The 25,337-nt window shown below is 38.5% G+C and overlaps 1 protein-coding gene across 2 annotated transcripts in view; it reads right to left on the bottom strand.

The window, feature by feature from the left end:
• UVRAG (UV radiation resistance associated) overlaps positions 1–25,337 on the bottom strand; it is a 381,997-nt gene that overhangs the window by 321,378 nt on the left and 35,282 nt on the right. Inside the window, exon 3 of one of the 2 annotated variants that reach the window (XM_053561187.1) lies at positions 20,049–20,083. The exons of the other annotated variant lie outside the window; for it this stretch is intronic. Coding sequence (XP_053417162.1) covers positions 20,049–20,083 — 35 coding nt within the window. The remainder of the gene's footprint in view (positions 1–20,048; positions 20,084–25,337) is intronic. 2 annotated transcript variants of the gene reach the window in all.

Below are 25,337 nucleotides of genomic sequence, written 5' to 3'. Positions count from 1 at the left end.
AACCCTGTATGAACAATACCAGTCATTTGGGGACCACCTACTATATGCCAAGCATTATACTTAATTGAACATGGACTATAATATAAAAGAGCAAGCCACATATGACGGAGAAAGAGACAAAATGAGGGTGTCCTCTGGTTAACATATCCGAGGAACGTAAGGACTCAAAAGGACCATTGAACTTGGCAAGTCCAACTTCAATTTTGAAATGAGGAAGCTAAGGCCTCTGGCCAGGGCCATTCCCTGCCTCTACCCCAACCCATCCTTTTCCTGGTTAACATTTCTCTGACCACCAGCTTTCAGCTGTGGTCAACGGAACTTCTCCTCCTCAGAGAAGCCTTCTCTGATCTCCCCTCAATTTGGGGGCTTCTCTGCCTGCCACCCCCTGGGAGAGTGGGTCTTTTTGCTGTCCTTTTCCCAAGCAGATAGAACAGTACCCTGGAGACACAGTAAGCACTCAAATAGGTATATTTGCTGAATAAACAAAGAAAAACATTCTATTCCTGGCACTTTCCTAAAAGAAGCCCTAATTATTTTAGGGTCAAAAATATTAAATTTAGTAAGAATTAGAGGCAAAGAAATGTGCATTTGGAGAAGTCTGGTTTCATCCTACTCCCCACAGGCTCAAGATCAATATCCCACATAGAAAAAATAAAAATAAAAAAAAATTAAATTTAAGGTCGAGACCAGAAAGCATCTTAAGATTCATTTAGAAAAAGTGATTCACTTTCTCATCTAATATGAATCATGCTTTATTAATATAGAATAAAAACCATTTTACTCATTTTTACTACTGGTAAGAGCAATGACTGTCCTTGGGGCTCACAGCTCCACCTCTGTACTCCCATAGGAATCTGTGAGTTAACTTTCTTATGGCACCTGGCATTTGTCTGTCTTCCCCTCCAGAAAGTGAGCTCCACAAAGGCAGGGATTTCTACCAGTGTACTTGTCCTCTACAGTATCTGGCACCCTGTTACTAAAGATGCAGTGTGCCACACAACATACTATTAGATCTACTATATAGTTATACTTAATCCACACTAAACACAAAAGAGTCCTGTGAAGTGGACATTATCCCAATTTTTCAGAGAAATTGATCCTAGCGAAGTTATACAGTTGACTCTATCTGGAGCAAGAAGAGACAGTCTACGCGTGACATTAAGACATGAAAGCATTGGATCTCTTTTGTATGTGAGGTCGGCCATGTTGCTGGGGACAATCCAGAGTGAGAACAGGTGGCCCCTGCGACTAAGTTCCTCATGAAGACCCTGAGTCAGAGAGAAAAGGTTAAATAATTCTCCTTTGTTTAAGAAAGGGGAGAAGAGAGAAAGATAAAAAGGTAATACAGATAGGAAAAACTCAGAAAAACATTTTACTGAACTAGAATTCACAGACCACCAACTCTGCATGTTATCCTTGAATAGTCAAAAACAGAAAGCATGAAAAAGGACTTAACTATCAAGTTAGATCAAATAGGTCTCCTAAACTTTGTTTAAAAAGTCTTACAGGATTTGTTTATTCTTAACTGGCATTAACTGGAATGTTCTTCCAGAATAAGCACTTCATAAAAAAGAATATCTAAACAGCCAACAGTTGTAAAGGTGCTCAACTAGAAAGAATCGTCTATGAAGAATATAAATTAAATATCATTACCTCACCAAAATGGCTAAAATTTAAGACAGATAACACCAAGTCTGGGCAAAGATATTGAGTAAAAAACTCACACTGCTAGTAAAGATGTAATTGGAAATAATTTGCCAATACCTACTAAAGCGGAACACAACCCATGCCCCAACACATAAATCTACTCTTAAGTAGATAACGCAGAGAAATGCACATACACATTCACCAAAGGGTAAGTTTACTGGAATAAATGGACTACTACATGCAACATGGAGGAATCATACAATTATTAGGCTGAGTAAAAGAGCATATGCCATCTAAAAGTTCAAAACCAGGCAGGACTAACTTATGATGTTAAAAGTCAAGAGAATGGTTCTCTTTAGGAAAAGCTAGTAACTGGGCCGGGCGCGGTGGCTTATGCCTGTAATCCTAGCACTCTGGGAAGCCAAGGCGGGTAGATGGCCTGAGCACACAGGTTTGAGACCAGCCTAAACAAGAGCCAGGCCCCATCTCTAAAAATAGCCAAGGGTCGTGGCAGACGCCTGTAGTCCAAGCTGTCTGGGAGGCTGCGGCAAGAGAATTGCTTAAGCCCAAGAATTTGAGGTTGCTGTGAGCTATGACGCCACAGCTTTCTACCAAGGATAGCAAAATGAGACTCTGTTTCAAAAACAAAAGAAAAGAAAAGCTAGACCTGAAAGGAAAACACAAGAGGTGCTGATCATGTTCTATTATTATTTCTTGATCCGGTTACACTGATCTGTTCCCTTGGATAAGTCATCAGGCTATTATTTGTGCATTTTACTATACATGTGTTATATCTCGATAAAAAGTTATAAAAATATTTTTTAAACCAAACAAAGAAAAATATAGCAAGTGCCTTCTGAGATAAATGAAATCTCTTTCCGAAATAATTTCAGGTCCTAAAGCTTAACAGGCAGGAGCTGGAAGATCCTCCTGGACTTCAAATTATACTACTTTAAAAGGTAGCCATTACTCCCCTATGTGTAAGACCATCTCTCAAGAGCAGTACATGTACTCTAGAATATGAAGTAGCATAATTTCAAATTCTTACTATCGGAGTGATAAAATACCAGAAAAAGCATGAAATAACCACCACTTTCCAATGTGGAAAAAAAGAAAGACTTGGTGAACATACCCAAAGGGTGGTATACATGCAAGGAAGGGGAAACTCCTTGGGGCGTTGTATTATTTAGTATCTTTAAATACTTCATTCTAAACTAAAACAAAAGCCTTTGGAGGAAAGAAGAGTTTTTTGAAGTTATTTCATATGGTTGAATAGATGATCTGGATGTTCCTTCTAAGGCAACACAGCATTAATACAGGGGAGCTATTGTCAGTCTTCTCCTTACAAAGACTTCCCTTTATACTTTTACAAAATAGTTGCCAGACGACGAGCAATAATTTCTAAGTTGGTACATTCAGATACAGGCAGATACAGCCCGCCACACATTCAAAGACTTTATTGCCCACTATGTTTACTGCATTATTATTTTTAATACAGGTTATTTTTTTATTCATATTTAACCTATACATACTTGCCCAGTTTCCAATTGGACAAATTATTCAGGTACTAACAACTAGGGACCTATACCAGTTAAAGGGCAGTAGCAGAATATCAGGGTATTTATAAGCTTTGAAAAGTTCGCTGCTGACTAGTTACTCACTAAAATAATTAATACCAAATCTAAAAGATTACTTATTACTATTATTTATTACTATAACTCAATATGTAGTCACAAGAAACACAATCAGGAATTCATAAAAGTTGTTCCAACTTTCTGAAGACATACAAGATATCTTGCTAGAACTGCATACTAATTTGATAGTAGTAGCATGGGACTGCAAACTAATACAGCCTCTTTGGAAATAAGTATGGAGAATCCTCGAAGAACTCAATCAAGATCTCCCATTTGATCCTGCAATTCCATTACTAGGCATCTACCCAGAAGAAAAAAAATCATTTTATCATGAGGACATTTGCACTAGATTGTTTATCACAGCTCAATTAACAATTGCCAAAATGTGGAAACAACCTAAATGCCCATCCACCCCGGAATGGATTAACAGGCTGTGGTATATGTATACCATGGATTCAGCCATTAAAAAAGATGGAGACTTTATATCTTTTGTACTAACCTGGTAGAGCTAGAACGCATTCTTCTTAGTAAAGTATCACAAGAACAGAGAAAGAAGAATCTAATATATTTGATTCTAATATGAAGCCAATAGATGATCTAAAACACACCCACATAAGAGAAAAACTCAAATCAATTCAAGGTGGGAGGGTGGGAAACGAGGAAGCAGGAGGGGAGAGTAGGAAGGGGGAAGGGTGTGCTCCCACTTAATGGGCACAATGTCAGGGTGTATGGCACACCTCTTGGGGACGGGACACAATTATAAGAGGGACTCTACCTTTAAAAATACAAACATTGCAACCTAATTCTTTGTACCGTCAAATTAACCTTAAACAATAATAATGAAATAATTAGTAATAACTCTCTCTCCTAGTCTCCTTCACCTCTATTCAGACTCAATTTAGGAATTACTAACTGTTAGAAACCTTTCCCAACTCCCCCTTCAAACTGAGATAAATTACACTTCTATATGTTTTCACAGCATCCTGTTCCCTCCTGATATTATAACTACATGGGCTGATTATCTCTATCTCCCTTTAAATCATGTAGGTTCCAAACCAGATGGAAGTTAGTAAACATTGAGGATGATGCAATTTAACAGAAGGTAACATAATTTGACATAATCCCCCAGAGAGAGAGAGAGATAAATGTTAAATCATTCGGTCACAATTCAATTGAAACATAAACCTGGTTTGGTTTGAGAATCACTCGGGCTAGATATTCACAAAAAGTTATTTGAACTATTCAGTCAGGTTTTTTCACAAAGAATTAAAAGCAGCACAGTCACAGTCCCAACCAAAGTTTATGGTTCTGATCACATGCTTTCCCTAAAACATATGCTCTAGAACTCTATTTGATTATAAAACCCATCACTGACCTCTATTAGCCTTCAAGCAGACATTTACATAATCAGTTGTAGGAAGTGTGAAATAAGGAAAGAGAAAAAGCAAAGTTCTTGAACACCAGTTTTGGTAGTCACTACTTGTGTGACCTGGATCAAGGTCCCCACCTTGCTGAACCTCAGTCCTTACAACAGACATTATTTCTTACTTTGCAACACTGTTACCAAGATGAGAAATAATGTATACAACACATCCAATTATGCTAGTTAAGTCATAGCTGGGTACTTAGCAATTGATACCTCTTCTTTATTAAAGAAACATACATATACAGAGAAATTTCAAAACACACACAAATCAGCTATCACTAAGCTTATTCCCACTTTGAGATTTTTAATATTCTACTAAAGTTACAAACTTAGTTTTGGAAAAATAATGCTTAAATTAAAATTTTAAGTGTTAAAGACAAAGACATGTGCATTCATTACACAAATAATTTGTCTTTACTTCTGTATATGCACAAAAATCAACTCTAGAGAATTTGTAACTAGTGTTGCTATTGTTTCAACCATTTTAGTTATTAATTAACCCAATGACCCTTCAATCATATCAAGGATCTATCTTCTCCCGAACCTAAAAAGAGACAATTTAGAGGGTACGGCTAGCTAAAGCCAGGAACATTAAAGTTGAATGATATATCCACCATTGTTATATGCTAAATATACATAAGAAGAAACCATGACTCTTATCTATAACTTGAAGACAACATCACCATCTAGCCTGTCAAATATGAATTATTCCAATTATTCAATGGAACAGGTATTTATCGGTCTTCTCTGGGTAAAACATTATGCTAGACACTATAGAAAATGAATAAATTGGGAGGTCTCCATCCACCAGATGCTCCCAATTTTGCATCACCGATAACTGTATCCCTTACAAATTCTCATTCTCTCGCTATCCAACCCTTAACAATCACATCCTATTGTCCAGTCATTTCCTTTGCTGCCCTGATCCTCAATTCTCTTGCCCCATCTCTGTCATACTTGCCCAGCAAAACCTCAAACCACCTCTACTCACTCCATTCCAGTCATATGAATTTCTCAGCCATCTGAAAACCTAAAGTCCACTCCTGTTTCTGCACTTCCCTGTTTTTTGCCCCAGAATAATCCTTCCCAAAGAGACACACAGCTTGTTCGCTCACTTCTTTCTGCTCGAGTGATACCTTCTACGTGACTGCCATGGAAAAACCACTACCAACCCTGGGAAATACTTATTATGCTTAAGTGTTTCTATTAAGCATAATATTATATTAAGCCTTATTATGCTTTATTTTATTCCGTTATTATTTGTTACCTTCTAACATATCCCAACTTATCAGTTCTAACATGTACTTTTTTTTTTTTTGCATTGTAAGATGAATTCTGGTTTTAAAAAGAGTAAAATCAAAAAGATCCTATACTCTTTGACCACCAGATGGCAGTCATCAAGTGTCAATTCTTTTCATCTTTCTTTTTTATTTCCCTTTTCAAAAAATTTCAGAATATTAAAAGGGTACACATTTTTTAGTTACATAGTTTCTTCTGTACACTGCAGGTCAAAGTTGTAAGTGTGCCCTTCACCCAGAATGTGTACATCATGCCCACAAGGCGTGGATTAACCCAACCCCCCCACCACCTACTTACTCCCATTTAGTTTTACTTCCCTATGTGCACATAAGTGTTGATCAACTAGTTCCAATTTAGTATTGAGTACATATGGTGTTTGTTTTTCCACTCTTGTGATACTTCACTTAGAATAATGGTCCCCGGTCCACCCAGTTGTTACAAAGGACACTAGATCATGATTTTGTGTCTGTGGCTGAGTAGTACTCCATGCTATATAAATACCACATTTTATTAATCCACTCACGTACTGATGGACATTTTGGTTGTTTCCACATCCTTGCAATTGTGAATTATGCTGCTACACACATTCAAGTGCAAGTGTCTTTTTGATAAAATGTCCTTTTTTTTCCTTTAGGTAAATACCTAGTAGTGGAATTGTAGGTATACTTTTAAATTCTTTGAGGAATCTCCATACTACTTTCCACAGGAATTATACTAGTTTGTAGTACTATCAACGTTGTATAAGTGTTCCTTTCTCTCCACATCTGCCTCAAAACTTGTTGTTTTGGGGATTTTTGATAAGAGCCATTTTCACTGGCATTAGGTGATATCTCATTATGGTTTTGATTTGCATTTCTCTGATGATTAGAGATGTTGAGCATTTTTTCATGTGTTTGTTGACCATTTGACTATCTTCCTTTGAAAAGTTTCTGTTCTTTTTTTTTTTTCTTGCTGATTAGCTTGAGTTCTTTGGAGATTCTAGTTATCAGCCCTTTTTCAGATGTACAAAAATCACTGTTGGCTTTACATGTGCTGAGTTTAATTACCATTAAAAGAGAGAGGTAAAAATACCTCTCTTGATTTCGATTCAAACATATCTATCAACAATTTAAACTCAAGAAATTAAAATATATAAAGGCTCAACGCCCATAGCTCAATGGTTAGGGCTCCAGCCACATACACCAGGGCTGGTGGGTTCGTACCTCACCCAGGCCTGCTAAACAACAATGACAACTACAACAAAAAAATAGCCAGGCGTAGTGGCAGGCGCCTATAGTTCCAGCTACTTGGGAGGCTGAGGCAAGAGAATCACTTAAGCCCAAGAGTTGGAGGTTGCTGTGACGCCACAGCACTCTACTAAGGGTGACATAGAGAGACTCTGTCTCAAAATATATATATATATATATACACATAATATAAATATACATATAAAATATAAATGTAAATTATATATATATTTAAATGGAATAATTTTGAAAAACGGTTCGGCAGCTTTAACTGACCATATGCATATTCCTGGCAACTCCATTCCCCCATTATATTTACCAAAAGACAAATAAAAGAGCATTTACAGCAGCACTATTCACACTAGCTCAAAACAAAAAACTAACCAAGTGCCCATCAATATAAAAATGAATAGGCTCGCAGCCCGTAGCACAGTCGTTACGGCACCAGCCACACACACCGAGGCTGGCAGGTTCGAGCCCAGCCTGGGCCAGCTAAACAACAGTAACAATTGCAACAAAAAGATAGCCAGCTATTATGATGAGCGCCTGTAGTCCCAGCTACTTGGGAGGCTGAGGCAAGAGAATCACTTAAGCCCAAGAGTTGGAGGTTGCTGTGAGCTGTGATGCCACAGCACTCTACCCAGGGTGACATGCTGATATAAATGAATAAATTATTTAATATGCATACAACTGAATACTACAAAGCAAATCAACCACAAATACATACCCCACAATAAGAATGACTCTTACAATATAAAATTGACACATGGAAGTTGGACATCTAAAAAGAATACATAATATATGATTTCCTTTATATAAAGCTCGAAAACAGGTAAAATTAATCTATGGTGTTTAAAGTCAGGAGAGTATCAACGACTGAGGAGGGCATGAGGGGGTCAAGGGGTGGTCGTGGCTCATGGTGTTGGTTATATGGATGTATTCAATTTGAGAAAATTTAACAAGCTGTATATTTAGGATCTGTAAACGCTTCTGTATATATCAACCTTCAGTAAGAAGTATTAAGTTTTTACATAGGCAGAAAAGGCACAGAAACAGAACAAAGAAGGATGAATCTGGTATTAAGGAAAGCAAATATTGTCAGTGGGAAAATGATCTCATCCAACTTTTCTTTAGAACTTAAGGAAATAAATACTTGATTGCCGTTAGAATCCTTTATTTCAGGTCACACACAATAAGCCTGAAAGACAGATTACTAAATACTCCGGAATGGATGAAAGAAATTTCCAAATAATAAGAAAAACTGAAATTATAACTCGCACAAGACCATTCCCAAGGCTCTATATTTCAGTTTAATTAGAGGTGTTTATTATTTTTTGTGAAAATAAGATAATGCTGAGTCTTATAACTGATAACGTAGACATGAATATGGACTGGGGAGGGGAGAGAAATACTATAAATATTTTCTTTCTTGGCCAAGTCCAAGCAAATCACAATGCAATGACTACGAAGATTTTTATAAAGATTAAAAAGATAAAGCACATGAGTTCCCCGCTTTCCTGAGGTTTATTATACATAAAAGAAGCTAAGACAACCATACAAACAGCTCTTACCCTGATTTAGAATAAGACCAGTGGTATAGGGCGGAGCCTGTGGCTCAGTCGGTAAGGCACCGGCCCCATATACCGACAGTGACAGATTCAAACCCGCCCCAGCCAAACTGCAACCAAAAAAAAAAAATAGCCGGGCTTTGTGGCGGGCACCTGTGGTCCCAGCTACTCGGGAGACTGAGGCAAGAGAATCGCTTAAGCCCAGGAGTTGGAGGTTGCTGTGAGCTGTGTGAGGCCATGGCACTCTACCAAGGGCCATAAAGTGAGACTCTGTCTCTTAAACAAAAAAAAAATGACCAGTGGTATAAGAAGAGCACAACAAATCTTTTTTAAAAACAAAAAGATTAAATTTCTTCTTGCTAATGATTATAAAAAAGCCTTTCATAAACATCTAGATCAGTTCTGTCCAATACAATAACCAGTAGTCACATGTGGCTATTTCAATTTTTAAAAATTTAAAATTCAGTTCTGAAGTAGGACTCAACCACATTTCAACGCTCAATGGCCACATGCAGCCAGTGGCAACTGTACTGGACAGTGCATAGAATATTCTTATCACTGTAGAAAGTTTTATTGAACAGTGCTAATCTGAAGCATTCAAGAGTTAGAAGCACAGAATTGGCACATAAGGACAATTTATCTAACTTGAGTTTTACTCTTGAGTTTATTTTTCCATGTCTCCTTTGACATGAAGAGAGGCAAAATCAAGCCACTCTGGTGTGAGTACCAAGCTCAAAATATAAACTAAGAAAAACAGTATACACTTTAAAGTTATATGAATAAAAAAGAATATTAACAAGACCATCAGAGTCCAGCTTAGTTCACCAGAGTGAAAATTTACCCAAAGCCTTACGTATAATATTCTAATCTTCGCCTTATCTTCTAGTAGCTAAGTGAGGATTTTTGGTTTCAGGATATAACTTATGAAGCAATAAATACATTTATGGAAGAACACATTTATTCAAGAAACGTCTGTTGAGTATCTTCTATGTGCCAAGCACAATGGTAACCAGAAAGGAGAAAAATATTCAAACCACTAACTCCATTCAGCAAATATCACAATAGCCTACGAATGCAAAATCTCAAGCAAGGAAAAGAATAACAAATTCTGTTTATCAGTGCACCTGGCAGTGGTTCTTCAGAGACAGCAAGAAGGGTGGTAGCAATGTGCCATCTCTGGCATATTCTCTAAGGGTTGCTGACTCCCATGGTGCCCAACGCTCATTAATTTGAACCAATCACAATGATTTAGCAAAAAGCTAAGAAAAGAAGAATTGCCTGGGCTGGGCACAGTGGCTCATGCCTGTAATCCTAGCACTCTGGGAAGCCAAGGAGGGTATATTTCCTGAGCTCACAAGTTTAAGAACAGCCTCAGCAAGAGCCAGACCCTGTCTCTTAAAAAAAATAAAAAATAGTCAGGCGTTGTGGTGGGCACCTATAGTCCCAGCTACTTGGGAGGCTGGGGCAAGAGAATCACTTCAGCCCAAGAGTTTGAGGTTGCTGTTAGCTATGACATCACAGCACTCTACTGAGGGCTACAAAGTGAGAATCTGTCTCCAATAAATAAATAAATAATAAAAAAGAAGATTTGCCTCAAAAAGAAAAGAATTAATGAATTGAAGTTTATAGAACCTATATTAAAATATAAAAGAAACAAAAAAGACTCCTTATCAAAAATATCAGAATCTCAAAGAATACTCTTAAAGGGAATATCAACAAATCAATATTTACCAAATAACTACCAAACAGAAGTATACTGGGAACTAAGTGAACACAAAAATACACTGACAATCTCTGACCTCCAGGAAAATCATCTACTTTCAGAAACAGAATGTTAATAAACGAATACAAGGCAAGCAAATGATGTAAGCGGTATACTCAGGAAACAATCACAATACAAATAGTGTGTTGAAATGGCCTTGGTCTTTTAGTCCAATCCTCTCTGTTGTCTTGAATCCATTCTACCATATGCTTTGGAGACAATACTCAGCCTAAGTGTACTTAGGGATGAAGGTATCACTCATAGATAGTTCCAAACCAATTGAGACACGAGCCAAAAGGAGCTCAAAGTAAGCATTAATATCCAGAGAGACGATGTTTAGAAATGTGGATATGAAATGAAGTGAATATCAAGTAAATCCTATACTAATAATGCAGAACAATACACTGAAGTGCCACTATGGCATATAGTCCATGATGACACAAACCAGGGCTGCAGGGATCAATGTGATGTAAAACTGTTCCAATCTATAGAAACATCTGACTACAGAAAAAGGGGTAGAATATATCAATGCAAAATTCTACTCTATCTGCTCCAGACTCACCCCTAGCCCTGTCTGCAGACTACTACTGTTTCCACCTGAGTCAGCAGAAATGGTAAAACTAATATTTATTCAGTAGCTATTGTATAATGGGCATGGTAGAAGGCATTTATCATGTATTATTTAATGTAAGTAGAACCAGAACATTATTGGTGATTAGAATTCCCCAAAGATGAGATCTGGCCTAGGATCCAAACCTATTATGGTGTTTAAAGACATTTAAAAGACATGGAGGAGGAAAGAGTAGTAGAGACATGAAAACAGAAATTTGGACTGGGGGTTGGGTCTTACAGTTGTTAAGACTCTGCAAAAGTCACTGAAACTCGAGTAACAGCTTCCCTGCAACTGGGCACGGTGAGTCTGGGGAAATAAGACCCCAGGCATCTCTGGCTGGTGGGATCTGCCTATAATCATCCCTTTGAGGATACAGGGAGTCAGCAAGGGACTTCTGGACCTGAAGAGGAGGAAAAAAACAGTGGAAAACTGGCAAGTGGTTGCGTGTGTTCGATCGACCTAATCCCGCCCGCAACTGTAAGTACAGCAGCAGTGAGACTGCAAACTGGAAAGGCCTTACCTGTGAACTGTTTCAGTGTTTTTGGACTTGGCACTCAGTTGAACTGCCTTGGGGAAGAGCTTGAGCAGGAGTGCGGAGAACATTGGGCATTGTCTAGGACCTCAGCTGCGGGCCGCAGAGAGCCATTGTGAGAGAACTGCCCCAGCAAGCTCCGCCCTTAGGATTCCAGAGCAAGGATCGGGCGGGAGCTAGTAACCTAGTGACTGAGCAGCCTAAAGGCGGGGACTGAGCTGCCTTACAGCCTTAACACTCAGAGGCAGAGTGAGACCGGTTTTGGCACACTGGAGCCTCGGGCTATTGCCCTGGGTAGAGTGCCGTGGCGTCACAGCTCATAGAACCTCAAACTCCTGGGCTTGGTGCTGCCCGGACCCCCATAAGAGCTGCGCTGCGAACCCCGACACCAGACCCACACCTGCTGGGCCCCCGCTTGCCCAGCCCAGGAACTGCGGGAGCCGCGCAACCCAGCATCCTCCCTCCTGTAACCTCCCTCTCTCCACACCAGCCTGCTAGTCTGGCCAGGGACTCTGGTAGCCACGTGCCCTCCGGAGCCCTCTCTGCCTCTGCACAGAGCCCTTCTCCTGGCCAGAGACTGCTGGAGCCTTGGGTTCTCTGTGCCAAAGTCACTGGGCGCCAGGCACTCCCAGAACTGTGCACACCCACCTCCAGCCCTGTTGCTGGATCCAGGTGTGTCACACTCCAGAGTTGCTTCCACAACCAGAACTCCCTGGCTAGGGCAGCCCCAGAGGAACTATACAGGGTCACTCCCTACAAAGATCCAGCAATAATAGAGTGATCCTGCTGGGGTCTAATCTTGGAGCGACACCTCCCCAACTCTGAGGATGGCCAGAGGTAATGGTGAAAAACAATCACAAGGCGAAATCAACAGAAAAACTCTGGAAATATGAATAATCAGAGTAGATCAACTCCCCAAAGGATCAATGGGGCAGACACAGCACAAGATCCCATGCACAAACAAATAGCTGAGATATCAGAAATAGAAGTCAGAATCTGGATAGCAAATAAAATCGAATTAGAATTCCAACCAGTAACCTAAAAGATATCTCAAGAATTCCATGAATTCAAAGACCAAATGACCAAAGATTTTGACACACTGAGACAAGAAGTTACAGCCCTCAAAGATCTGAGAAACACAGTAGAATCCCTCAGTAACAGAATGGAACAAGCAGAAGAAAGGATTTCTGACATTGAAGACAAAGTTTTTGAACACTCCCAAACTCTCAAAGAGGAAGAGAAATGGAGGGGAAAAACAGATCATTCTCTCAGAGAGCTCTGGGATAATTTGAAGAAAATCAATATTCATCTTATAGGGATCCCTGAAAGCGATGAAGTGGCTTCACAAGGCACAGAGTCTGTACTCCATGAGATTATGAAGAACTTTCCAGACATGTCAAGAGATTCTGAAATTCAGATAGCAGACAGTGTCAGAACTCAAGCATGACTCAACCCAAATTAAGACATCCCCAAGACACATCATAATCAATTTCACTAAAGTTAATATGAAGGAGAAAATTCTGAAAGCAGCCACACGAAAGAAAACCATCATTTACAAGGGCAAGAATATTAGAATAACTGCAGATCTCTCTGCCGAAACCTTTCCAGCTAGAAGAGCATGGTCACTGACTTTTAATCTCCTAAAACAAAATAACTTTCAACCCAGGATCCTGTACCCAGCTAAACTGAGTTTCATTTATGACGGGGAAATTAAATACTTCAATGACATTCACATGTTGAAGAAATTTGCCATAACTAAACCAGCTCTCCAGGATATTCTCAGACCTATCCTCGATAAAGACCAGCGTAATCCTCCACCACAAAAGTAAACCCACCCAGAAAATTTTGATCAAATTCCAACTTCCACAGTCGCAAAAGGATTAAAAATGTCCACCAGACTCTCGAAAGGCTTATCAATAATCTCAATTAATGTGAAGGGTTTAAATTGTCCTCTAAAGAGGCACAGGTTGGCTGACAGGATACAAAAACTCAAGCCAGATATCTGCTGCATACAAGAATCGCATCTTACATTAAAAGACAAATATAGACTCAAGGTGAAGGGATGGTCATGTATAATCCAGGCAAATGGAAAACAGAAAAAACCAGGCATTGCAATCCTATTCGCAGATGCAATAGGCTTCAAACAAACCGAAATAAGGAAGGATAAGGATGGACACTTCATATTTGTTAAAGGTAATACTCAATATGATGAGATCTCTATTATTAATATTTATGCACCCAACCACAACGCAACTCAATTTATAAGAGAAACTCTAACAGATATGAGCAACTGGATTTCCTCCACTTCCATAGTAGTTGGAGATTTTAACATCCCTTTAGCAATGCTGGATAGATCCTCCAGAAAGAAGCTAGGCAAAGAAATTTTAGATTTAAACTTAACCATTCAACATCTGGACTTAACAGACATCTACAGAACATTTCATCCCAATGAAACTGAATACACATTCTTCTCATCAGCCCACGGAACATACTCCAAAATCGACCACATCCTAGGCCATAAATCTAACCTCAGCAAATTTGAAAAAATAGAAATTATTCCTTGCATCCTCTCAGACCATCATGGAATAAAAGTTGAACTCAATAACAACAGGAACCTGCATACCCATACAAAAACATGGAAGTTAACAACCTTATGCTGAAGGATAGATGGGTTATAGACCAGATTAAGAAGGAAATCACCAAATTTTTGGAAAAAAACAATCAAGACAGGAATTACCATAACCTCTGGGATACTGCAAAGGCAGTCCTAAGAGGGAAATTTATAGCACTGAAAGCCTTCCTCAAGAAAACGGAAAGAGAGGAAGTTAATAACTTAATGGGGACATCTCAAGCAACTGGAGAAGGAAGAACATTCCAACCCCAAACCCAGCAGAATAAAAGAAATAACCAAAATCAGAGCAGAATTAAATGAAATTGAAAACAAAAGAATTACACAACAGATCAATAAATCCAAAAGTTGGTTTTCTGAAAAGATCAATAACATAGATAAACCTTTGGCCAACCTAACCAGGAAAAAGAGTAAAATCTCCAATTTCATCAATCAGAAATGGTAACAATGAAATAACAGATGCCTCAGAAATTCAAAAAATCCTTAATGAATACTACAAGAAACTCTACTTTCAGAAATATGAAAATCTGAAAGAAATCGACCAATACCTGGAAGTATGCCACCTACCAAGACTTAGCCATGCCATACTGAAGTGGAAATATTGAACAGGCCTATAACAAGTTCTGAAATAGCATCAACTATACAAAAATCTCCCTAAAAAGAGAAGCCCAGGACCAGATGGCTTTACGTCAGAATTCTACCAAACCTTTAAAGAAGAAACTAAACCTTTTCCAAAATACAGAAAAAGAAGGAATATTAGCCAACACATTCTACAAAGCAAACATCACCTTGATCCCTAAACCAGGGAAAGACCCAACAAGAAAAGAAAATTATAGACCAATATCACTAATGAATGTTGATGCTATACGACTCAATAAGATCTTAACAAACAGAATCCAACAACACATCAAAAAAATTATATACCACAACCAAGTGGGATTTATCCCAGGGTCTCAAGGCTGGTTCAATATACGTAAATCTATAAATGTAATTCAGCACATAAACAAACTAAAAAATAAGGACCATATGATTCTTTCAATTGATGCAGAAAAAGCTTTTGCTTTTGCATAATATCCAGCATCTCTTCATGATCAGAACACTTAAGAAAATTGGTATAGAAGGTACATTTCTTAAACTGATAGATGACATCTATAGCAAACCCACAGCCAATATTGTATTGAATGCAGTTAAATTGAAATCATTTCCACTTAGATCAGGAACCAGGCAAGGTTGCCCATTGTCTCCATTGCTCTTTAACATTGTAATGGAAGTTTTAGCCCTTGCAATTAGGGAAGAAAAGGTGATCAAGGGTATCCACATAGGATCAGAAAAGATCAAACTGTCACTCTTCGCAGATGATATGATCGTATATCTGGAAAACACTAGGGAGTCTACTACAAAACTTTTAGAAGTGATCAAGGAATACAGCAATGTCTCAGGCTACAAAATCAACAACCCATAAATCTGTAGCCTTTATATATACCAACAATAACCAAGCTGAAAAAACAGTCAAGGACTCTATTCCTTTCACAGTAGTGCCAAAGAAGATGAAATATTTGGGAGTATACCTAACAAAGGATGTGAAAGATCTCTACAAAGAGAACTATGAAACTTTAGGAAAAGAAATAGCTGAAGATGTTAACAAATGGAAAAACATACCATGCTCATGGCTGGAAAGAATCAACACTGTTAAAATGTCTATACTACCCAAAGCATTATATAATTTTAATATAATTCCTATTAAAGTTCCATTGTCATATTTCAAAGATCTTGAAAAATTAATACTTTGTTTTATATGGAATCAGAAAAAACATCAAATAGCCAAAACATTACTCAGCAATAAAAACACAGCAGGAGGAATCACACTACCAGACCTGAAACTGTACTATAAATCAATAGTGATCAAAACAGCATGGTACTGGCACAAAAACAGAGAAGTAGATGTCTGGAACAGAATAGAGAACCAAGAAATGAATCCAGCTACTTACCGTTACTTGATTTTTGACAAGCCAATTAAAAACATCCAGTGGGGAATAAATAAATTTAAATTTAAAAAAAAAAAACATCCAGTGGGGAAAAGATTCCCTATTTAACAAATGGTGCTGGGTGAACTGGCTGGCAACCTGTAGAAGATTGAAACTGGACCCACACCTTTCACCATTAACTAAGATAGACTCTCACTGGATAAAAGATTTAAACTTAAGATGTGAAACTATAAAAATACTTGAAGAAAGTGCAGGGAAAACTCCTGAAGGAATCAGCCTGGGTGAATATTTTATGAGGAGGACTCCCCAGGCAATTGAAGCAGTATCAAAAATACATTCCTGGGACCTGATCAAACTAGAAACCTTCTGCACAGCCAAGAACATAGTAAGTAAAGCAAGCAGACAGCCCTCAGAACGGGAGAAAATATTTGCAGGTTATACCTCCAATAAAGGTCTAATAACCAGAATCCACAAGAACTCAAACGTATTAGCAAGAAAAGAACACATGATCCCATCTCATGGTGGGCAAGGGACTTGAAGAGAAACTTCTCTAAAGAAGACAGATGCACGATCTACAAACACATGAAAAAAAGCTCATCATCCTTAATCATCAGAGAAATGCAAATCAAAACTACTTTGAGATATCACCTAACCCCAATAAGAGTAGCCCACATAACAAAATCCCAAAACCAGAGATGTTGGCGTGGATGTGGATAAAAGGGCACACTTCTACACTGCTGGTGGGAATGCACACTAATATGTTCCTTCTGGAAGGATGTTTAGAGAATACTTAGAGATCTAAAAATAGACCTGCCATTCGATCCTTTAATTCCTTTACTAGGTTTATACCCAGAAGACCAAAAATCACAATATAACAAAGACATCTGTACCAGAATGTTTATTGCAGCCCAGTTCATAATTGCTAAGTCATGGAAGAAGCCCAAGTGCCCATCGACCCACGAATGAACTAGCAAATTGTAGTACGTGTATAGCATGGAATATTATGCAGCCTTAAAGAAAGATGGAGACTTTACCTCTTTCATGTTACATGGATTGAGGTGGAACATATTCTTCTTAGTAAAGTATCTCAGGAATGGAAGAAAAAGGTATCCAATGTACTCAGCCCTACTATGAAGCTGAATTATAGCTTTCACATGAAGGCTATAACCCAACTATAGCACAAGACTATGAGGAAAGGGCCAAGGAATAGGAAGGGAGTGGGGAGGTTAGGGTGGAGGGAGGCTTATGGGTACGGCCACACCTATGGTGCATCTTAGAATGGGTACAGGCAAAACTTACTAAATGCAGAATACAAATGTCTACATACAAAACTAAGAAAATGCCATGAAGGCTACGTTGAACAGTTTGATGAGAATATTTCAGATTGTATATGAAACCAGCACATTGTACCCCTTGACTGCATTAATGTACACAGCTATGATTTAACAATAAAAAAATAAATAAATAAAAAGTCAAAGAAAAAAAAAAGTCACTGAAACTCTCTGGATATCAGTGTCTTTAAGATCTGCCCCATCTATTTTATAGGTTGTCCTAAGGATCAAAATGGGATAACATATATAAAAAGATTCTGTAAATATAACACATCATAGATAGCCACTTAGACATTTAACAAATAGTTAGTGAGCGTCTATCCTATTCTAGACTACAGTGACGAGACTGGCAAGGTCCTTGCTCGCATGGAACTTATATTCTAGCAGGTAGAAGACAGTCAATAAACACAAACGCGTCAAGCAAACATTTCCAACAGTGAAGAATGTGCCAAAGAAAATAAAACGGGGCCCAGTGCGGTGGTCCATGCCTATAATCCTAACACTCTCGGAGGCAGAGGCAGGAAAATTAGCTGGGTGTCATGATGGGTGCCTGTCGTCTCAGCTACTCAGGAGGCTGTGGCAAGAGGATGACTTAGGCCCACAAGTTTCAGGTTGCCGTGAGCTATGATGATGCCACAGCACTGAACCCCAGGGTGACAGTGAGACTTTGTCTCAAAAAAAAAAAAAAAAGAAAGAAAGAAAGAAACGAAAAGGAAGTATGACTAAGAAAAAGGAACTACTTTATTTTTTATTATTATTTTTTTTTTGTAGAGACAGAGTCTCACTGTACTGCCCTCAGGTAGAGTGCCGTGGCGTCACACGGCTCACAGCAACCTCTAACTCTTGGGCTTACGTGATTCTCTTGCCTCAGCCTCCCAAGCAGCTGGGACTATAGGCGCCCGCCACAACGCCCGGCTATTTTTCTGTTGCAGTTTGGCCGGGGCTGGGTTTGAACCCGCCACCCTCGGCATATGGGGCCGGCGCCCTACTCACTGAGCCACAGGCGCTGCCCAAGGAACTACTTTAGATGAAATGACTGTAGAAGGCCTTGCTACAGTGACATAGCTGAGACGCTAAAGACCTCTTCAACCCAGTGAGGAGGTGAGGACACTAGCATTCTAGGCAACAGGAATAAGAGGAGCTAACACGTTTGAAGCGCTGAAATAAGGAAGTATGCCTGGAACACAAGGAGTTAAGGAAAAGAAAGGTTAAAAAAGTGGACAGGGGCTAAATGACATGTAGTCCTGAACTCTTAAAAGGCTATGCCATTACCATAAAGCTCTTCTTTTTCCTAACACAACCTCGTGTGTTGAAATTGAGCCATTTATGCAAATATCGAGCGTACACACTACCAAAAGTAGTCTAATTCCAGCTTTCTATCTAAGCAATGCTATCACACTAAGAAACAAGTGGAAATGCCCTAACCCTACATACAGGCCCTAAATATAAAAGTCTTATGAACTATAGCTTACACCCCATACTGTGCAGCAGAGCAATATATTTTCCCTTAAAAAAAAAAAAGAACCAGTCTTGGCACCTGTAGCACAATGGTTACAGCAACAGCCACACACACCCAGGCTGCTGGGTTCAAACCTGGCCCAGGTCTGCTAAACAACAATGACAATTGCAACCAAAAAATAGCTGGGCATTGTGGCAGGCTCCTGTATTCCCAGCTACTTGGGAGGCTGAGGCAAGAGAATCGCTTAAGCCCTAGAGTTAGAGGTTGCTATGAGCTGTGATGGCACAGCACTCTACCAAGGGTGACATAGTAAGATTCAGTCTACAAAAAGAAAAAAGAACCATATCTAAACAAAGGTATCATTTACTAAGATGTCTGGCAAGTCAAAAAGTCAATAACTTCTTTATAGCAAATGGAAGTGAGAGAATTGTAGAATTTGAGTTTTCCATAAATTTAAAGTTTTTATTTGTTTGTTTGTTTTTGAAACAGAGTCTCAAGCTGTCACCTTGGGTAGACTGCCATGGCATCATAACTCACAGCAACCTCTAACTCTTGGGCTTAAGCGATCTTCTTGCCTCAGTTTTTCTATTTTCAGTAGACACGGGGTCTCACTTTACTCAGGCTAGTCTCCAAATCCTGAGCTCAAGCAATCCATCCACCTCGGTTTCCCAGAGTGCTAGGAATATAGGTGTGAGCCACCGCACCCAGCCTAATTTAAAATTCTTTAACAGAAAAAAATATCAGTTTTTTCTGATGTTTATCAAGCACCTACTACATGCCAGGCAAGTTCTAAGCACTAAAGATATACCAGTGAATAAACTGAAGATTTCAAAATAATTGAGCAGATCTGTCAAAATCAGAACTGAACCTCAACTTATTTTACATTTCCACATTTCATGTAACTTAGTCATATGTACCTATCAGAAAGCAAACTTACCAAGGAATTCTTAATCACTTCACTTCTATAAAATTCTGGAAGAGAAGAAAAAGAACAATAAGTGGTATGAAAAAAAATAAGCTCATTAACTAACTCTTAGTCCTATAAAACTTTAAACATATGTTCCAGTAAAAGTCAAAACATTTTTAAGAAATCTATTCTCTGTCTTTAGCTGTAAAAACATTAATTAAAACAAAGATTAAATGAAAGTGTTTTAAAGAGAGAAAACATAAGTGAAGAAGGTTAAAACCTTTTCAGATTGAATTTAGTGAGTGCTCCTTACTGGCTCCTTTAATTTGAGTCCTTAAAAACTCAAATTTTCTCCTTCCTTCCCTACCTGTACTCTTTACAACTGACTCTACCTTCTCTATTTTTCTCAAACCTTTCTAATGACCATTTATCAGTATTAAGGAATGAACACTGATCTAGCAAGCAAGTAACCTAAGTTCTACTTCTACCTTTGTCACTGATACGTCTCTTTCCTTTCATGTTTCCGCATTTTATGAAATAGGGTACTTCACTTACTCATATGAACCTGTCAGAAAGCAAAGTTACTTAGAAGACACAAAGTTTCCAGTTGAACCTTGTATCTTTATATTGTTATAGGACAGTATTTCCCAAGTGTGATACACATACCATTGGTACTTGAGATGCTTTTAGGTGATACACAAACTTTACTTTACACGATGGACAAACTTTACTTTTTTTCTAACATACTGAAATTTCTGACACACATATCCAACCTATAACTGTAAGCTCTATGGGGGAAGCAGTGTTTGTTTTGTTCAATTGCTATGTCCTTAGTACCTAAAGCCATTCCTGACACAAGGAAGACACTCAATAAGAATTCTAGGGTGGCGCCTGTGGCTCAGTGAGTAGGGCGCCAACCCCATATGCCGAGGGTGGCGGATTCAAACCCAGCCCCGGCCAAACTGCAACAAAAAAATAGCCGGGCGTTGTGGCGGGCGCCTCTAGTCCCAGCTGCTCGGGAGGCGGAGGCAAGAGAATTGCGTAAGCCCAAGAGTTAGAGGTTGCTGTGAGCCGTGTGACGCCATGGCACTCTACCCGAGGGGGTACAGTGAGACTCTGTCTCTACAAAAAAAAAAAAAAAGAATTTCTTTTTCTTTTCTTTTTTTTTTTTTTATTGAGACAGAAACTCAAGCTGTCACCCTAGGTAGAGTGCCATGGCATCACAGCTCACAGCAACCTCCAACTCCTGGGCTGAAGTGATTCTCCTGCCTCAGCCTCCCAAGTAGTTGGGATTACAGGTGCCCCCCACAACGCCCGACTATTTTTTGTTGCAGCCATCATTGTTGTTTGGCAGGCCCGGGCTGGATTCAGACCCACCAGCTCAGGTGTATGTAGCTGGCGCCTCAGCCGCTTGAGCCACAGGCGCCCAGCCTCAATAAGTATTTTTTTAATTGAACAATTTCACAGTTTATGCTTGGACATAAGCTTAAAAGTAGTGAACTTAAAAAAATTATTAAACAAGTAACAGTATTAAAGTGGTCCACTAATGACTAAAGCTAGGGAATCTTCACGTAACGCAAGAGAAGTAGAAGAGAAGTAGACCTAGAAACAAACTCTTACAGGCAGGCTCTTTTGGTTAAGGCACTTCTTGACAAACACACTATGTATATTACTTCATTCCTATCTTCCTTTAAAAAAGAAGATAATCATTCTATTTTGTATGAAATAATAATAATGTATAATATTAAGTAGGAAAAAAACAAGTTCTAAGAGAAGTCTTAGAACAGGATCCCAATTTTTATAATTATGCTAACAATGTATATCTGGGATGATAGGCTTAGGCTGCTTACTTTTATTTTTATTATTTGCCTGGCAGTTTTCTAATTTTTCCATTATAAATCACTATTTTTAATAAGAAAAGAGATCATTCTAATTTTTTAAAAGGGAATGTCCTACTGATAAGCATTTAGGTTAATGTTAACCTGGAAATGTCGAAGAATGCTGTAAACAATGTTTTAAAGATATATCTCCTCACTTGCATCTACAGGCCAAACTTTCAGAAGCAAAACTGCAAAACTGAAGAACAAGTAAGTTCAGTTTGATAGATGTTGCCAAATTGTTCTCTAAAAATGTTGTAACAATTTATAATCTACTTATAAAAATATCTGTTTTCCCAACAATGTACAATCCTAAGTATTATTCTTTTCTTTTTATCCCCAATTAAAAAGCGGCTTAAGCAATTATTCTAACCATTATACACATATACACGTATGTCTATATACACATAAATATATGTATGTAATATATAGATATATTGTTTAATATATATGTATCATACTTTTTTCCAGAAAAAAAAGCATAGAAGAAATTTAAGTGTTTTTTATAACTAGGGGACTTTCATATTATACTTAATATATTTTTGTATTGTTTAATTCATTACAAGTATGTATTACTTTTAAATCAATGAACAACACAAAAAAGATATTCCTCTTCCCTTATGACAAAGAGAATTTCTTAGCTTAATCTGCAAAGTGCCTACTAAATTAAAAAATTATAAAAATATTTATCTCTAGCTCTGAGAAAATTAATAGTATTACTTCTTCCAAAATTTTCTTGACTGGCTAACCACATGAATTAACCAAACTGAACAATATGCTTTTTTTCCATTAAACCCTCAAAATGAACCTGCCAATTTAAATGAATAGAGGTCAAAAAAGAGCCTTACAATTTGAAAAGAACATTGAGTATGAGGTAATTTCTAATAAGCTAAACTTGGGACTATACTATCATTCTACTGCATCTAAAATATTGTCAATGAAATTCGTAGCAGAATGTAAAAAAACAAATAGTGAGTTTAAAATTAAAAAAAAAAAATAGTTTCAGTCCCCAATCAACCATGTGTAAGCTTTGTGACCCTGGCCAGGCCAATTAAACCTTCCGGCAATCATTTCGTCCCCTTTCAAAGGAGAATGACACCTGGAAAATAACAGCATTGTTAGGAGGCTAAAATGAAATAGTGAACTAAGAACACTTTATATATGATAAACTAATTTTTATTAATAAAATTTTATTGTTTTTATTCATTCAATTGCAGCAAAATCACAAGTAAATTTTCAAAAAGATATCATCCAAGACCTATTTCTACATGAAGGGGGCTGTTAGATAGAAATGCTTCTCTGTGTGTCCATGCCAAGACCTAAACACCCAGAGCAATCACAGATTAGAGAGCCAGTTTCAATGTCACATTTCGGCTGTTAAGCAGCATTCCATTCATTCAATAAAGACTTTATTACTACTTAACCATACTCATAATAGGAAAAATACAAATTCAAACAATACTGCAAAACTATTTTTCATCTGACAGTTTGGCAAAAATTCAAATTTGCACAGTCTGTTCATTAAACTACGGGAGAGGGGGGAGGTGGAAGGGGGGCCGGGCGCGGTGGCTCATGCCTATAATCCCAGCACTGTGGGAGGTTGAGGAGGAAGAATTGCTTGAGCTCAGGAGTTCAAGACTCGCCTGAGTGACAGTGAGACTCCGACTCATGAAAAAAAATGGAAAAACCCAGCCAGGCGCAGCGAGCGCCTGTAATCCCAGCTGCCGGAGGCTGAGGCAGCGGAATGCCCACAGCCCAAGTCTGAGATTGCGGTGAGCTACCATGCCCACTGCACTCTGCTCAGGGGCATAGGGTGGGACCCTGTCTCAACAACAATAACAAAAAGTAAATAAATAAAAAATAAGCAATGAAATAAAATTAAAAAGCCAAAAAATAAACAAATAAATAAAATAAACTACGGGGGGTGGGGGGGCAGGTACTCATCTGCAAAACTCCCACAGAGGACAATTTTGCAATATTTACTGTAACTACAAGTATACACTCTTAGTCCCAGTAATTCCATTTCTTAGAATTTACCCTACAGATACACTAGGAGTCATACAAAACAATAAATACAGTTATTCAGTGCAGTACTGTATATATAGCAAAAGACTGGAACAACCTAAATGCTTACTAATAGGATTCAGTTAAATAAATATGGTATATCTTTTCAATACAAAACTATGCAGGAAAAAAAACAGAGATGCTGTCTATGAACCGACATGGAAAATTTCTAAGACATATTAAGTGAAAAATGTAAGATACAGAAACATAAACAGTACGGTAGTCTACGTGTAAAAGAGAAAAAGAGGGGGAAGGAATAAGAATATTCCTATTTGTACTTGTTTTTGCATAAAGAATCTTAAAAATAGGCTGGGTGGCCACTACACCTGTAATCCCAGAACTCTCAGAGGCCAAAGCAGGTGAACTGCCTGTGCTCATGAGCTCAAGACCACCCTGAGCCAGAGCAAGACCCCATCTCTAAAAATAAGGCATTGTGGCAGGTGCCTGTAATCCCAGCTACTCGGGAGGCTGAGGCAAGTGGATCACTTGAGCCCCAGAGTTTGAGGTTCCTGTGAGCAATGACTCCAGAGCACTCTACCCAGGGCAACAGAGTGAGACTCTATCTCAAAAAAAAAAGAATCTCAGAAAAGATAAACAAGACATGAATAACAGTAGTTATCAAGGTGAGGTAGAAAACTAGGCTGACAGGGACAGGTGCAAGGAAGGCTTTAATATAAACCTTGATATATACGGTAGAACCATACTTGACCTGCTCCCTACACTGACCACCTCCTCAAATCGACCTAATTTTCATTGACCAGCTGTGCACCGTATGCACATACCAGTGCAGTAGGCCCAGTTTGTTATGTTGACCACCTCCATATGGAGACCAGTTTGTTGCAATCCCTCAGGTGATCAACTTACAGAGGTTCTACTGTATTTTGAACCATGGATTGTACTAGTTATTCAAAAAATTAAATTGAAAAGAGAAAACTATGAGGGCCTACTATGTACCAGGCACTGTTCTAGGTAATGGAGACAGAACAGTGAGCAAAACAGACCTAAAAATCTCTGCCCTCATGGGATCCACATACTTGTGGAAGGAAACACACAATAACCAAATACTTAAACATATAGCACGCCAGGTGATTTTAAATACTAAGGAGAAAAGTAAAGCACAGAAAAAAGGGAGGAAGAGAGTCAAAATTTATAAAAGGGTTAGTCAGTGATAAAGGAGAGTTTCTCTGAGAAACATACGGAATAAAGACCTGCAAAAAGGTGGAAGGGCTAGTCATGCAGTTATCTGAAGGAGTGCCCAGGTCAAAGAAACAGCATGTGCAAAGGACTTTCAGTTGAAGTAAACTTGATGCATTCAAAGAACAACTAGAAGGTCAGTGTGGCTGGAACAGAGAGAGTTAGGGAAGTACCAGGAGATGAC

This window comes from Nycticebus coucang, chromosome 14 (assembly GCF_027406575.1).
Source record: "Nycticebus coucang isolate mNycCou1 chromosome 14, mNycCou1.pri, whole genome shotgun sequence".
NCBI classification, from domain to species: Eukaryota; Metazoa; Chordata; class Mammalia; order Primates; family Lorisidae; genus Nycticebus; species Nycticebus coucang.
This window is presented reverse-complemented; position numbering and strand designations above follow the sequence as displayed.